Source organism: Lonchura striata, chromosome 25 (genome assembly GCF_046129695.1).
Source record: "Lonchura striata isolate bLonStr1 chromosome 25, bLonStr1.mat, whole genome shotgun sequence".
NCBI classification, from domain to species: domain Eukaryota; kingdom Metazoa; phylum Chordata; class Aves; order Passeriformes; family Estrildidae; genus Lonchura; species Lonchura striata.
The window spans coordinates 3,323,455-3,338,077 of record NC_134627.1 but is presented as its reverse complement, the minus strand read 5'-3'; the positions used below and the strand labels follow the sequence as shown (position 1 = coordinate 3,338,077).

At 48.4% G+C, this 14,623-nt stretch overlaps 3 protein-coding genes across 4 annotated transcripts; 2 read left to right on the top strand and 1 right to left on the bottom strand.

Moving 5' to 3' along the window:
- The first annotated feature begins 920 nt into the window (after positions 1 to 920).
- On the top strand, positions 921 to 1,262 carry LOC110483206 (feather keratin Cos1-1/Cos1-3/Cos2-1). Its single transcript, XM_021552909.2, has one exon. The coding sequence runs from the start codon at positions 921 to 923 to the stop codon at positions 1,260 to 1,262; it is 342 nt and encodes a 113-aa protein (XP_021408584.1).
- Positions 1,263 to 6,447: 5,185 nt separating this feature from the next.
- Positions 6,448 to 6,753, bottom strand: LOC110483204 (feather keratin 1-like). Its single transcript, XM_021552906.3, has one exon. It carries the CDS (start codon positions 6,751 to 6,753, stop codon positions 6,448 to 6,450), a length of 306 nt encoding a protein of 101 aa, XP_021408581.2.
- Positions 6,754 to 10,358: 3,605 nt separating this feature from the next.
- LOC144247496 (feather keratin 1-like) lies at positions 10,359 to 11,154 on the top strand. 2 transcript variants are annotated; one of them, XM_077788413.1, is made up of 2 exons: positions 10,359 to 10,421; positions 10,792 to 11,154. In XM_077788413.1, the coding sequence occupies exons 1-2, from the start codon at positions 10,359 to 10,361 to the stop codon at positions 11,152 to 11,154; spliced, it is 426 nt and encodes a 141-aa protein (XP_077644539.1). The 2 variants fall into 2 exon arrangements, with proteins under 2 accessions (XP_077644539.1, XP_077644540.1); XM_077788414.1 differs by having other exon boundaries at positions 10,385 to 10,451; positions 10,847 to 11,154.
- The last annotated feature ends 3,469 nt before the right edge of the window (positions 11,155 to 14,623 follow it).

The window sequence follows — 14,623 nt, the reverse complement described above, 5'->3', positions numbered from 1 at the left end:
TGTTTGGGGAGGGAGGTGGAGAGACGGTTTGGTGTGAAGAGAGGCTGTGTCTAGGCTGGGGGAACTCTTATTTTCTTGTACTGGTGGCTGCAATATGAGGAACAGGATGTGCCCTGGCTTGTCTGGCCCCTGCTGCTGGACCAAATGGTGGCAACTGTGGTGTTTTACCCCAGACACTTTTGGCTAGCTGAATGCTGCAGCTGGGCACGTGCAGACAAGTTCAGACATGCCAAAGCTCAGGTGGCAGGATGGAGCTTCCCTTGCAGGGGTCTGCTCCTCAGGTTTCCCACTGTTGGAGAGGCTTTTAAGGCTATGGTGAAGGAAAGGAGTTGGTTCTGATGGAGGGTTCAATCCACAGTTTTTATTCTGGCCCGCAGGCCTCTGAATGTAGCAGCAGCTCCAAGCAGAACTCTGAATCCTATCACTGCTCCATCAGAACTCCCAGACAGCGTGGTTTATACTCCCCTCTTTTATACTGGGGGAGGCACGGCAGAAGGGATAGGGAGCCCACAAACTAGGTATGGGAGAGGAGGTCTCAAGGAACAAAGGACACCTGGATGGCCCAATGCTCCCTGGGGGTGGAGGGCATTTTTGAATCAGCCCAATCATTTCTGGAGTGCCAGGAGTGACAGATAGTGCTGGGAGGGGTCAGGGTGGCAAAAGAAGGAGTGATTGAGACACCTGGGAGGACACCTTCAGGGGAGAAACCGGGGTTCTGGGATAAACCATGAAATCACACTGCAACACTCTTGACTAAAAAGTGGGGACCAAGCAAAGAGTCATGTGGTTGTTCCTGCACTGGCTGCATCTCCCAGGCCAGGCTGTGTCTTGGCTCCCTTGTGGTGGGTGGAAAGGTGGCTCCTTAACCATCCCCATCTTTTCTTTTTCTTCTCTCCCAGGTGCACCTGTGATTCAGAGCCATGTCCAGCTGCCAGCCTTGCCCCCCTTGCTACCCACCCTGCAACCCCTGCTACCCACCCTGCAACCCCTGCTACCCGCCCTGCGGCCCCACCCCACTGGCCAACAGCTGCAATGAGTGCTGTGTCAGGCAGTGCCAGGACTCCACCATCGTCATCGAGCCCTCGTCCGTGGTGGTGACCCTGCCCGGCCCCATCCTCAGCTCCTTCCCACAGAACACCACCGTGGGATCCTCCACCTCTGCTGCCGTTGGCAGCATCCTCAGCTCTCAGGGAGTGCCCATCAACTCTGGGGGCTTTGACATCTCCTGTATCACCAACCGCTACTGTAACAGGATCTGCTAAAGCTGCTGGTGACTGCCCCACTGAAAGACACCCCAGCACCAAGAAGATGGAAATGGACTAAACATGGTCACTTGGAGGCACTGAGCATCCATGGCATTTGGGAAGAGCTATTTCTGTGCTCTCAAACCATGGCCTTTGTCTAACTTGCCTGTTTCCCTCCTGATCTTTCTTGTGTCTATTCTCATGTCCTCCCCTGGGCTGTGATCAGTGGCTAAGCCACATCCAAGGTGTGAACTGCACCATGGCCAAGGGACAGAGTCTCCTACATCCCCCTGGTGCTCTCTGCACTGCCATGCTCACTCAGAGGACCTGCTTTTCTTCTTCTAACTCATTAAAGTTTTGCTGCATCCCAGCCTGTGCCTCTGTGTGGTCTTTGTCTCTCCCTATGTTGTCTCCAGCTACCAGGGAGAAAGGTGTTGTTCTGGGGGGACATGGCAGGCTCAGATCAGAACCCTGGGCCTCCCTGGAGTGATGGAAGAGTGAAACACAGGGGTGTGTTCAGCTATGGAATATCAGGGGTCCTGAGGGACACGATTCTGCTTGTGCCTACACTGTGTCTCACTGTGTGGGGTGGTTTGGACAGAAAACACATCCTGCTGAGTAGTGAGCTCCCTTGGGACCTGGTGCACAATGGATGAAGATACTTGTTTGCTGCAGCAGATGGGAGCAGCTCATGCCCTGACCACAGGATCTGATCCTGATGAATAGGCACTAATGAGAAGTGTCAAAATGCAGTTTGTGAAGGGGGTACCCAATGAATTGAAACCAACAGTCACATATGGTACAACATAACTTGTCACAGTGACGGGTGGCTGCAACAAGCCTTTCTGGTTCCCTGACTTTAGGGTGAGGGTGGCAAAAATGAAAAGCAGCAGGTTCAATGAAGATGCCCAAAAAGTAACTTTAATAAAGGGTGAAAAAAACCAACAAATATGGAGAAGTCAAGCGCGGTACAAGGGGCAGGATCCAAAGACCCAAAACAAGGAGAAAGCAACAATATATACACTTGGGGGTGGAACAATCTAGAACTATGACCATATAGGGGAAATAAGTAACCAATAGGGGAGCAGAACATGGACAACTTAATGTAATCACACCAAAGGCTTATGGGGGAACTCTCAGGCTCACCTAAGTTAAGGCTTGAAACTAACGCCTGGTTCTTTTGGAGTAAAGTCTGGCTGATTCCAAGTCACACATAGGCCAATTCCCACAGTAAGTGCCTTAACAAATGCCTGGAAGGATACTGGAGCTGTGACCCCATAGCTGGCTGTGCAGGTAGTGAGAAAGGATAGTCCAGCAAAGCTGAAAAGAATCACCTCATGGGAAACAAGGAAACAAATGTGGAAAGACTGTGTGCAAGCCGCTGTTCCACAGTCAGAAATAAATGGAATTGCAACATCAGAAATGTTTCGCTGTTGGCAGAAGTTCACATCTGCCAGAAGAAGTAATCCCCCCCACCACCCCACCTGCCACCACAGATCTCCACAACTCCTGACAGATGCCAAAGTAGCAGGAGCAGCAGGTTAACGGGTCCCCTCAAATGGCAGCATTGCAGCCCCTCTTTGGGAGCAGGTTGTTAATCATGATGCCCCCATGTTACTCTAACTATGAACTGGCATCTGGAGGAACTCTGCATGGTCAGTTCTGCTGGATACGGGTGCAGAAGTTACTGCGTTACATGGCGATATTGCTGCTAATGAAGAGACTTCCCAGACCTGCGTCTTGGGGGGCAGTTCCACCCCCACCCTCCAAGCTAAGGTTCTCCAACAATAGGAGACACCACCCCATTTGTCATGAAGGTGTTAATTGCCCCAGTTAAAGAATATATCTTGGGCATATCTGTGCTGGCAGGGTGTGCTGTTGAAACACTGAATGATCACTTTTGTTTCAAGACTCCACAAATGAGATATCCCACTAAATCTTGCTTTGTGTGGACTCCCAGAGTGTCCTGAACGAGTGTGCTTGAGATTGCTCAAAAAATCACCAGCAAGGGTATGAACAAAAGTCTGATTGAATATTAAACTACAAAGCACAACAGATTCTTTGGCAGGATCACTCTATTTACAAAGGGCAACTAGGGACAACGGGGGGACAACAAAGGCAAAACAAGACACAACAAGGAGGAAGCAAGCAATAACAAAACCAAACAAAAACCAGGCAATCAAAACAGAAATTAATTGAAAATACCTGGGAGGGAGGGTGTGTCTATGTGTAAAAATGTAAACAAGGATGAAAAGGAATGGGGCCTAAAGCTTAAAAACACTTAAACTTAACAGTACTGTAACTTAATGTATACCTTGATTGATGTCTTAAACTTAACAATATAAGAGAGAAAGAACACTTACTAGCAATTTAATAGCATTTAGCCTAAACCTAACTTCCAGATTTGCTATAGCATATGCGCAGAGGGTATGGACACAGACATAATCAGTGCAAGATAAGGTACCTGTGGAAAAATTTCTCTCAGAAGTCAGTGAAAATACTCACTTCAGATGATTTTGCATCTCACAACAGGTGAAGGATTTGGCCTCAAGGAGTGAGGGTATTGGACCAGGACACGTGGTTCGGTGATTCTCTGTTGTGGTCTGTGGTGGTGGTGGATGGGGGCCACCAAGAGCGTCTTAAGTCAACAGGTAGGAGCCACAAGAGCACCAGCACACACACACACAGACAAACACAGATAGACACACAAAGACACACTGACACGACACACAGATGCACACAGACACACACACTGATACACAGACACACACACACACATATCCACACACAGCAGCTTGGTAATGAAGGTATGGGAGGGTCCAGGCATGGAGTTCCAACATGCTTTATTTCAGGCAATGCTGAGGGAGTCCGGGGGCCAAAGACTAAGGACAGTCTATGTGGATGTGACAGTTTAGTCAGAAACAGACAGCTTTCCCTGGCATCGTCCTGGGGAAAGTTGTGAGAACACTCAGAGAAAAGAATGAAAACAATTCTTACATTAATCCCCACACCTGGTATTTGTGAACATTTGGAATTTCTGTACATGATGTTTATGGAAAGAAGGCGTTGTTCCTAATTAACCAGTGATGTAAGGGGCATTGTTAAAAACCAATCAGGTTCTGGGTGAATGATCCTGTCTATAAAATATAGCTCCTAATAAAGCTCCTAATAAAGCTCCTAATAAAGCTCGCTTTATGCCACCCGAGCATGGAGTCAATGTCACTTTCCTTCAGCCATTCCTAACTCAACAAGCGTCCCAGGGTATAAATACAGGGAAAGAGGGGGCGGAGAAGAGCATCAGGGATCCAATGGTCTGAGGGCTCAGGGGTGGTACTCTGGGAAGGGACCAATAGAGAATGCCAGGGTGGATAGGTAGGGTTACAAAGGCCAATGGAATAACAGGGAAGGGAGAATATTCTAGAATGGATAGGGGTGGGAAAGACCAATAGGCCAATGGGAAGACAGAACTGGGACAAATTAACATAGTGCTGCGGAGCACCATGGGTGAAGCTTCTTTCCTCCCCCTGAGCTGTGAGGAATGCCCAGAGGCTAAGGTGTTTCTCTGCAGGAGAGCATTGTTGCCCTCTCCCCAGTAGACCCATGGGCTTCCACATCTCTCCATTTTTGTTTAATTAAAAAGGCTTCTCCTATTGATTTCCGCAAGTACTTTACAAAAGAAGGGATCATAACTAACATAACAACAATAACAAAAGCTCATAAAAGTATTAGAGCAGTAACTCAAAAAAGTAATAGTACATAAGATTAGGATACAACTGAAACAATTGAGTGGGTAAGTACTAATTAAACAACAATGTCTCTAGTTGGGAGTGGGCATGGGTCTCCTGTTTCTCAGCAGCAGAACTAGTTTGGGTATCAGGAAGAGTCTTTCTCTAGAGAGTGGTCAGATATTGAACAGGGAATGTTCACAGTCCCAAGGCTGCCAGAGCTCAAGGAACATTTCAACAATGCCCTCAGGCACATGGTTGGGATGGCAGGTTGGGTATCTGTGCAGGGCCAGGATTTGGACTCGATGATCCTTGTGGGTGCCTTCCAGCTCAGGGTATTTGGTGATTCTATGAAGGCTGAGGTCTGGGTGCAGTAGCTATTTCACCTACACAGCCAGACATGTCCAGCTGCTCTGATAGCAGCCACTCTTCAGGTGATGGACAAAGCGATCAAAAGATTCTGCAGTGGAAATTTTATCTTTCCATGTCCCAAGACCACACTTCCTTGTAGACTAGCCTACATTGACCTGGTCTCACTGCACTGTTCCAAAGGCTGAAAGAAACTATTAAAGGTTCCACTAAGTCAAATACCTCAGTGACAAAAACTTTGTTGGTCTTTGCAAAGGTTTTTATCCCACAACAAAAAAAGGAGGGATTGTTTCCAGGTGGAGTGAATAAGCATAAGTAAAGGGATTCTGGCATGCAGTTCTTGTGGTTAGTGGACCCTCCAATGACAAAGAAGTGGAAATTTCATTGGCAGATATGGACCAAGTTGTACTGGTGCACTAGAGAAAAACTGGTGCTCTGTATGAACTTTCCATCCACAGAGAATAAAGTTGGCCCTAGATTACATTAGAAATAAAATCCCTTTGGCATCTGGAATGTCATCATCCTGCTAGTTTTGCAAGATTTAGAAAGCAGAAAGTAATCCAGTGTCTGACTAAGCAAACTTGATGTAAGCCTGTGTTACCAGTCACTTCAGAGACATCCTCAAACACCTCTCAGAACAAAGATTGAGCACCATCTCTTTCCCTGGTTGTCTTGGGAAAGTATCTGCAGGAAAAATGACACAGAGGCAACGGCTCAAATGCAGCATAACTTTAATGAGTCAAGAGAGGGAAATTAGGTCATTTCAAGCAATGGTCATGGTGCAGTGAGCACGAGGGACAGATAAGAGATTGTTCCCCACAGCTGTAGCTGAGAACCTTCTAGAAGTCCATCTGCCCTACAGAGGGAGCAAGGCCCTGGCTGGACGTGTCAGGCTCACAAGAAGAGCACAAGGGAACAAGGATACAGGAGGGAGACAACAGAGGGAAGAGGGCAGAGACAGGGATGGGCTGTGATTCCCAAGAATCCTTTTGCAAGGGCTGCTGGGGTTGCTCAGCCCCTCAGGAAGCAAGAAGCTGATGCTCCATCCCCAGTGAAGTACCATCTTGCTGAGTCCTTAGGTTCACACACTGGAATCATCACCAGCAGCTTCAGCAGGGGAAGCACCTTCTGCCACAGAGGCCACTGCCCAAGCCAGAGAGGCCAAAGCCCCCAGAGCTGATGGGCACTCCCTGAGAGCTGAGGATGCTGCCAACAGCAGCCGAGGTGGAGGATCCCACAGCAGTGTTCTGTGGGAAGGAGCTGAGGATGGGGCCGGGCAGGGTCACCACCACGGGCGAGGGCTGGATGGCCACGGTGGAGTCCTGGCACTGCCTGACACAGGGCTCATTGCAGCTGTTGGCCAGCGGGGTGGGGCCGCAGGGCTGGCAGGGCCGGCACGGGCTGTAGCAGGACATGTCTTGGGGCTGCAGGTGCACCTGGCACAGAGAGGAGAGGGGGGTACAAAAGCATAAGTGAGTAGAAGTCTCTAACACCACCACAAGGGAAAGAAGACATGAGCTCACACAAAAAGCTGGAAGGATCATAGGGAGGCCCACAGGCTTCTTGTTCTCCAAAGCCCAAAAGAAACCTACAAAACACAACCAAGCTCTGGGAGATCCCTTCCTAGCCCATACCACAAGAGACACCCAACAGACCTCCAACCTCTCTTCATGTCACTGCTTTTGCACGTTTCCCTTTCCCATAGAAAGCAAACCCAGAATCAGATATAGAAAAGAGAGACTTTTCAGCTTTGTGCTGAAAAATCCCAAAGAAGCATAATGATGAGAATGAATAAAAGAAGAATAAAGAGCTTCAGACTTACCTTGTTCCCAAGGAGATTCTGTGCAGGAGAGGAGTGGATGAAGCAGTGAGGAGATGGAACAGCTTTTATACTGCTCCTGTGTCGCCCCAGGCCCACAGTCACTGCATGAGGATAGTAATTTTCCAACAGACTCATCTCTAAAGCAAAGTATCCCACCTAATGCCCCAGGTTGTGTTTTGTTTTCCATCACCATTGCCAGTACATTTCCTCATTTCTGACATGCCCATTATGCTGTGTATGCTCCTTTTAAGTTCCAGGATGACAGATCAAATGATTTCCCAAGATGGATCATGTCACTATCACCAGAATATGTACCCTCAAATGCAGGAGGGGTCTGTGTGGATGTAGGACATGGAACTGGAAAATCTGGTGATATTCCTTTCAAACCCCATTACTGAAAGGTTTGACTCTCCCCCTGCCAACGCAGGAGTCTGTCCTAGGTGCACAAAGGCTCCTGTGCCTAATGATGTGACTTATGCTTCTCTCTCAATCCTTTACAAATTTGCTTGGAAGAGTCATCCCCTCTCATGGTGCTCTCTGGGGGTCTCACATCACTGCCTTCAGTCACTATGAAGAAAGAAATTGTCATCCTCCCTAAGGACAATGATTACAGTTCTGGTGGAGTCAGATCTCCCCTCACTACATGAGGGGTCTGTTGGGGCTTGGCACAGCACCTTGTTTGTCCATTCTCCTCACAGTGCCATGAGCTTTGGCTGCATGCCTTAAACCCTGACCAGCAGGAGAGACTTCTCCAAAACATGCTGACTGTCCTGTGAGCCCCTGAAGCTGTGGGAGTGTTGGCAAGGAGGTCATGCTGTCAGCAATGGCTGTTGTGGCTGCCTGAAGCTGTGTACTCGGGTCCAGCCCAGTGCTTGCACCAGCTTTCCTGGATTATGGATGAATCTGCCCTTGCTGGAGGGCAGTTGTGTCCCTGCAAGGGATATGGGTCTACAGACATCACACCCTCCTGGCTTGACCTCACACCAAAAGGCTGACACACAGCCAAGTCAAAATTAGAGTGTGACTTGTCACTGGTAAGGGAGAGTCTCCCCCTGGAAATGTGCCTACTGAAGGCATTTCCTTGCTCTCCTGGAACACACCCCAACTCTTCCATGTCTGCAGGGCAGAGAAGTGCATCACTCCTTGATGTGGTTTGAGAACTGGTTTTGTACCCAGGGCCCTTACAAGCACATCCCCTCCCTCAGTGTTCTGAGGTACGTGGCACTGCAGGGGTTGTCACTGACAGCTCTCATTTACTAGGGAGTTGGACAAGTTCCTGCTTCCCCAAGGGTGCTGGGTTGCTCTGCAAGCGAGTCTTTTTGGGCATGGTAAACAAGGTATGCTGAAGCACAGATGCCAAGAGAATACTCAATGCACAGGAACATTGATGAGTCCCAGCCACTGGGGAGATGTTTTCTGCAACCCCTTCTATCCCTCCACAGGGCATTCAGGAGAGCTCCTCTACACAGCATGGTCTCTTTGGCCAGGAGAATGAGGCTTGTGTGTCCATTCCACCCTCCAAGCCTCTCCCCAAGGCATATCTCTCACAAGAGGAAAGAGAGCTGAGGCTCTAAGACTCTAGCATAGTCCAGTCTCCAGCCCATACTGCTGGAAGAGGTTTTTTCATTTCAGTGAGAAGTGCAGATCTTGCCATTTGTCCTTCTTGAGTGCTAGAGGGCTCCAGTGGCCCAGTTCTCCAGGCAGTCAATAACTCACTTTATAGAAGCCATGACCTGGAATGCATTAGCGGGCTTTCACTGGTTGACTCTTGTCAGGCAGTCTTTTTTTTTTAATACCCTTTCACTCCTGGGAAGGCTCCCTCACTTTCTTAGAACTCTTTTAGGGGATGCAGCAACCTGGGAGATCCTGTAGGTATAGACTGGGAGAATAATTTTCTCCTCTATCTCTGCACTGCTGAGATTATCTTCCCTCTGAAAGACACCTTATTCCTGAGCAGCCCAGGATATGGTCAGATGCCGTTTCCACAAGGGCTCAGGGCTGTCCCATGGTGCCCTCCAGAACCCCTGTCTTCTGCTATGAGGTGCTGGCCCCAGTCTAGGCCCTGCAGTACACCAAGTGTGTCTGCCAGTTGGACTTTGTGCCCCTCGTGCCAACCCTTGGAGACCAACAATATTCACAGAGTTCAGTCCTCTGTACTACTCACTTCCCCAGCCTGTATTTTGTCAGTTTGTCTCCCAGGATTGTTACAGGTAATAGCATCAAAGGCCTAAGATGAAATTAACATTTGACAAACTTCCCTCACCCTCTACAGCTAGGCACAAAAATCTGACAATGTAATGAGATTTATCAAGCCTCCAGAAATCTATGCTGACCCCTCACAGGCAACTTCTTTTATCCTGAGAAATTGCTGCCAGGTTGATTTACTCCATTGCTTTTGCAGAGATTGAGGTGAGGCTTCACTCCTTCTTCATGGCTTTCTTGAAGACAAGAGGTCCACTGGCTTTCTCACAGTCCTGAGATGTATTCTGTGAGTGCCAAGTCTTTTAAAGGGAGTTGAGAGCAACCAGACACCAACCATCCCTCCTGAGGTGCATAGCATCAAACCACACACACTCATCACAGTCCATCTGTTAATATGTTCCCACACCTGATGCTGCCCTAGTGCAGGTAAGCCTTTCCTGCTGATGACTTTCTATGGAGCCCAGTGTCTTGACACCAATTCCTGCTAGTAGAGACCAAGAATCCCTTGAGTACCTCCATTTTCCTGTAACCCTCATCTTCAGTGAAGCTGCACCAGTTAGCCTTTGGACTTCTCATCTATCTGGAAGAATTTCTTCTGCCCATCATGTATTTTGCCAGGTTCAAACCCGGGCAGGCTTTGGTTAGTCCTGCATACTCAGAAAAACTGGCAAATATTCTCCCCAGAAAAAAAGCTCTATAATAGGAAGAGAGCTGAAACCTCTTGCTGCAAGGGGAGCTGTATATAATTGTAATTCACTTCAAGCCAACATCCCCTGTGTTCATGGGACCCCATGACACTTCAAACACATTTTCTGCCTTCACTGACACAGCATCACCCAGAATATCCTTGGGTGCCTCATCTCAGCACATGAAAGCAGAGCAGGAATGTTGAAAATGAGGAAATTAAATAGCAGAACAGGTTGACAGAAACCAAAACACTACGTAGAACATTTTGTTTTTGAAGTGAGTCTGCTAGAAAATTACTGCTGTCATGCAATGTCTGTGGGCCTGGGGCAGTGCAAGAGCAGTATAAAAGCAGGTCCTTCTCCTCACTCTCTCATCCACTCCTCTCGCCTCCCACCTCCTTCAGTACAAGGTGAGTCTGAAGCTTTCTCTCCTCTTTCTCTTCATATTCCTCCAATGCATCTCAGCTCATACCTGCCCCAGTCCTGCGTGGAGGCTTGGAACTGCTATCACAGAAGAGGGAAGGGGAGGAACTTCTGTCATCACCAGAGGATGAAACTTGGCTAAGTGTCTCATGAGCTATGGGCTAGGAAAGAAATTCTTTGGGCTTGGTAGCTGTCCAGAGGGTTCTTTTGGGCAGAAAGTAATGTGATACCTGTGGATCTCACTGCAAAGTTCCCAGCTCTTTTCTCCAACTTATGACTTATCTCACTCTTAGTGGGGGAAAAGAGTGCTCTTCACCCACAGTTTCTGTTCTGCTTCCCTCTCCCTTGTCTTACAGGTACATCTCCAGCCCCAAGACATGTCCTGCTACAGCCCGTGCCGGCCCTGCCAGCCCTGCGGCCCCACCCCGCTGGCGAACAGCTGCAATGAGCCCTGTGTCAGGCAGTGCCAGGACTCCACCGTGGCCATCCAGCCCTCGCCCGTGGTGGTGACCCTGCCCGGCCCCATCCTCAGCTCCTTCCCACAGAACACCGCCGTGGGATCCTCCACCTCGGCTGCTGTTGGCAGCATCCTCAGCTCTCAGGGAGTGCCCATCAGCTCTGGGGGCTTTGGCCTCTCTGGCTTGGGCAGTGGCCTCTGTGGCAGAAGGTACTTCCCCTGCTGAAGCTGCTGGTGACAATTCCAGGGTGAGAACCTAAGGTTTCAGCAAGATGGAACCGCCCTGGGCATGCAGCATCAGCTTCTTGCTTCCTGAGGGGCTGAGCAACCCCAGCAGCCCTTGCAGAAGGACAGGGCCAGCCTGGGCTCTTGGCGAGCACAGCCCGTCCCTGCCTCTGTCCCCTGTCACTCTCTCCGTTCCCTCCTGTGTCCTTGTTCCCTTGTGCTCCCTGGGGCTGTGATCCCCACACAGCCATCCTGGGGAGCCCCTGCTGGCCCTGCTCCCTCTGCAGGGCAGGCAGATGGACATCTTCTGAGGTCTCCACCACAATTATTTGGTGCATACTCCTATCTGCCTCTAGTGCTCCTGTAGCTCAGATTTACCTAGTTTTCATCTTTTGACTCATTAAAGTTCTGCTGCATTTGAGCCATTGCCTTTTTGTCATAATTTCCCCTGTATTTGTCCTTACAAAATGACATGGGGGGTTATTGAGTATGACTGTACAGGGACCATTATCACAGAATAGTTTTGACTATGCTTATAGGATGATCCTCTGTTTTTCAAACTTCTCTACCTATGGATGGAATGCCTCAACAGTTCAATTACTAGAGCTCCATCAGAGATGCTGCCACATGAAAAAGGGAGATTTCCTTGACCCGTAGTGTTTGATTTGAAGAAAAGCTGAGACCCTTGTGCCCAACCACTCTGTGAGTGTCCAATGATGGGGGCCCTGCATGGAGCCATCCTGCTGGATTGAAGGCCAGCTCAACTGACTCAGTCAGGGAAACACCATCAGTCAGTGAAACCCCTCAGCAGGTTTCCCCACTTTTGGATCCTTAGTGGGTCTTGCACTGTATTCAAGTATGTTCCCTACTGCCAGAGACTGGAAACACCCGTGAAGCCCCGACACTGACATTTTGTGGAATAATACTCTGAATAACATAAAATTGTGACAGGTTACGGTTTGAGGATTGCCAGCGATAGTATCAGACTGCAAAAATGTATTCAAAGAAATACAAAGGCAAGCTTTAATCCCCAATAAAATTATTCAGTGTGCACAGTGTGGTTCTTATCCAATAAGCATCCCAAGTTCAGCCTGTGGACTATCCCGGCAGTTATGATGGAGTCTAGGCTCATGTTCCACTGCTGTTAGTCAGCACACTCAGGTCTCTTCCCCCAGGCAGCTTTCCAGCCATTCTCCCCAAAACTGTAGAGATGTAGGGGACTTTTGTGACCCAAGGGCTGGACCCAGCATTTCTTTTTATTGAACCTTATACAATTGGCCTCGGTCCATTGATGCAGTGTGTCCAGATCCCTCTATAAAATCTTTCTACCCTCCTGAAGATCAACAGTGACATCCAGCTTGTAGTCACCTGCAAACTTATTGAGGATACACTTGACCCCCTGGCCCTGGTCATGCATGAAGATACTGATCAGAAGTAGACCAAACACTGAGTTCAAATACTAGGGCAACACCACTAGTGACTGGCCATCAACTAGACATAACTCTATTCACCACCACTCTCTGAGCACCACCATAAAGCCAAATTTTTATCCAGCGAATACAACTCACATTAGAGCCAGGAGCAGTCAGTTTCTGTGGAGGTCCATGAGCCTGCTGGGGAGAAGGCACAAGGAATGCCCTGCAGAGAAGCACCTTAGCCTCTGGGCATTCCTCACAGCTTAGGGGGAGGAAAGAAGCTTCCCCCATGGTGCTCCGCAGCACTATGTTAATTTGTCCCAGTTCTGTCTTCCCACTGGCCCATTGGTGTTCTCTACCCCTTTTACCCCTATATGTTCTTATTCTAGAATGTTCTCCCTTCCCTGTTATTCCATTGGCCTTTGTAACCCTACCTATCCACCCTGGCATTCTCTATTGGTCCCTTCCCAGAGTACTGCCCCTGAGCCCTCAGACCATTGGATCCCTGATGCTCTTCTCCACCCCCTCTTTCTCTGTATTTATAACCCGGACCCTCCTTTGTCTTTATGCCATGGACTCCTTCAGCATTGCCTGAAATGGAGCACATTAGAACTCCATGCCTGGACAGTCCCATGCCTTCACTACAGAGCTTACAGAGCTGCTGCGTGTGTGCCTGTCTGTCTGTGTATCTGTCTGTCTGTATGTGTGTGTGTGTCTGTCTGTCTGTGTGTGCTGGTGCTCTCATGCCTCCTGCCACAAAGGCACAAGACGCTCTCAGAGAAGGTTGCGTCCACCACTACCAGAGACAGCAACAAGTTTCTCCAAGAAACCATTACCATAGGCGTTGTCTGGGTCCCTGTCTCAGCCCTGGTGTTCCCATGTGTGATTTGGGTGTCTGCCTCAACTGCTGTGTTCTTAAATGTAGTTCAGATGCGTGACTCACTCGTGACATTCTCAGAAGTGATTTGGGTCCCTGTCTCAATCCCTGTCCTTTGATAGTACCAGTCAAGCTCCAGGGTTGTGTTAAAAGCTGCCACCAGCCACCTCAGGACAAGTTTCACTGTTGCCACACCAAAAAATTCTTTATTCTTACACCACCCTGACATCAATTACTTCAAACACCACATTAGGTCAATAGAGTTAATTAGTATTTTTCAACACTTCACACTAAGATGGAAAAGGACTTTGTGAGCTTGTACAACAAAACAACCTGCATTATTCATGGATGAGAATGGAGAGGTCTATTTTATCCTCCACACAGTCTCATCTTTCCTGGCCCTCAGGTGCCCATCAAAATTTCAATTACTCCCTTTGCTGAGAGAGTATGGTGGGAGAAGATGAAATTAATACTGTGTGTGTGGAGATAAAGGTAGTTTAATGAAGAAAAGCAAGGAAAGACTGCAAAAACACGGGGGAAAAAAATAGTTTTATTATCACCTTCCATCAACTGTCAATGTCTAGCCTCTCCTGGAAAGCAGGAACAGAGTACACTTGGTGGTTTCTTCCTTGACAATCTATTAATAAATGCTCCCCTGCCAGCCCCCTCTTCCTTTCTCTCAGCATTTTTTGCTGACCATGATGTCATATGCTATTGCATATCCCTTTGGCCAGTGTGGGTCATGCAGCCTGGCTATGTCCTCTCCCAACATCTTGACCACATCCAACTTCATGGCCTTTTGCAGAGGAGGGTGGAGAGATAGTGTTGATGCTGGGCAAGCACTGCCCAGAAAAACCCAAAATATTTTTGTATCAGCACCATTCTAGCTCCAACTATGAAGAACCAGTAGAAGGGTTAATTCGGTGAAATTGAACTCCATCTTGTGTACAACCTATACAAAGCTATTATCCATCACTGTATATTCATCCCAAGCAAAGCCTCACAAAAACAGCTCTTAAAAACTTATTTTCCCCTGGGCATAATGAGAAAGAACCTGCAGAGGAAAGAATGAAACAAACACATGGGCTGGGATGAAGGAGAAATTTAATGAGACAAAACACAGAAACAAGGTTGGTCCATCTGGAGGTCCCAATGCAGAGAGCATGAGGGACAGAAGG

Bases quoted from the DNA above. Each gene is read 5' to 3' on its own strand.
- LOC110483206 (XM_021552909.2), top strand. From the start codon at position 921: ATGTCCAGCTGCCAGCCTTGCCCCCCTTGCTACCCACCCTGCAACCCC.
- LOC144247496 (XM_077788413.1), top strand. From the start codon at position 10,359: ATGTCTGTGGGCCTGGGGCAGTGCAAGAGCAGTATAAAAGCAGGTCCT. The intron at 10,422-10,791 runs ATCCACTCCTCT...CTCTTCACCCAC, and splicing joins GTCCTTCTCCTCACTCTCTC to AGTTTCTGTTCTGCTTCCCT.
- LOC110483204 (XM_021552906.3), bottom strand. From the start codon at position 6,753: ATGTCCTGCTACAGCCCGTGCCGGCCCTGCCAGCCCTGCGGCCCCACC.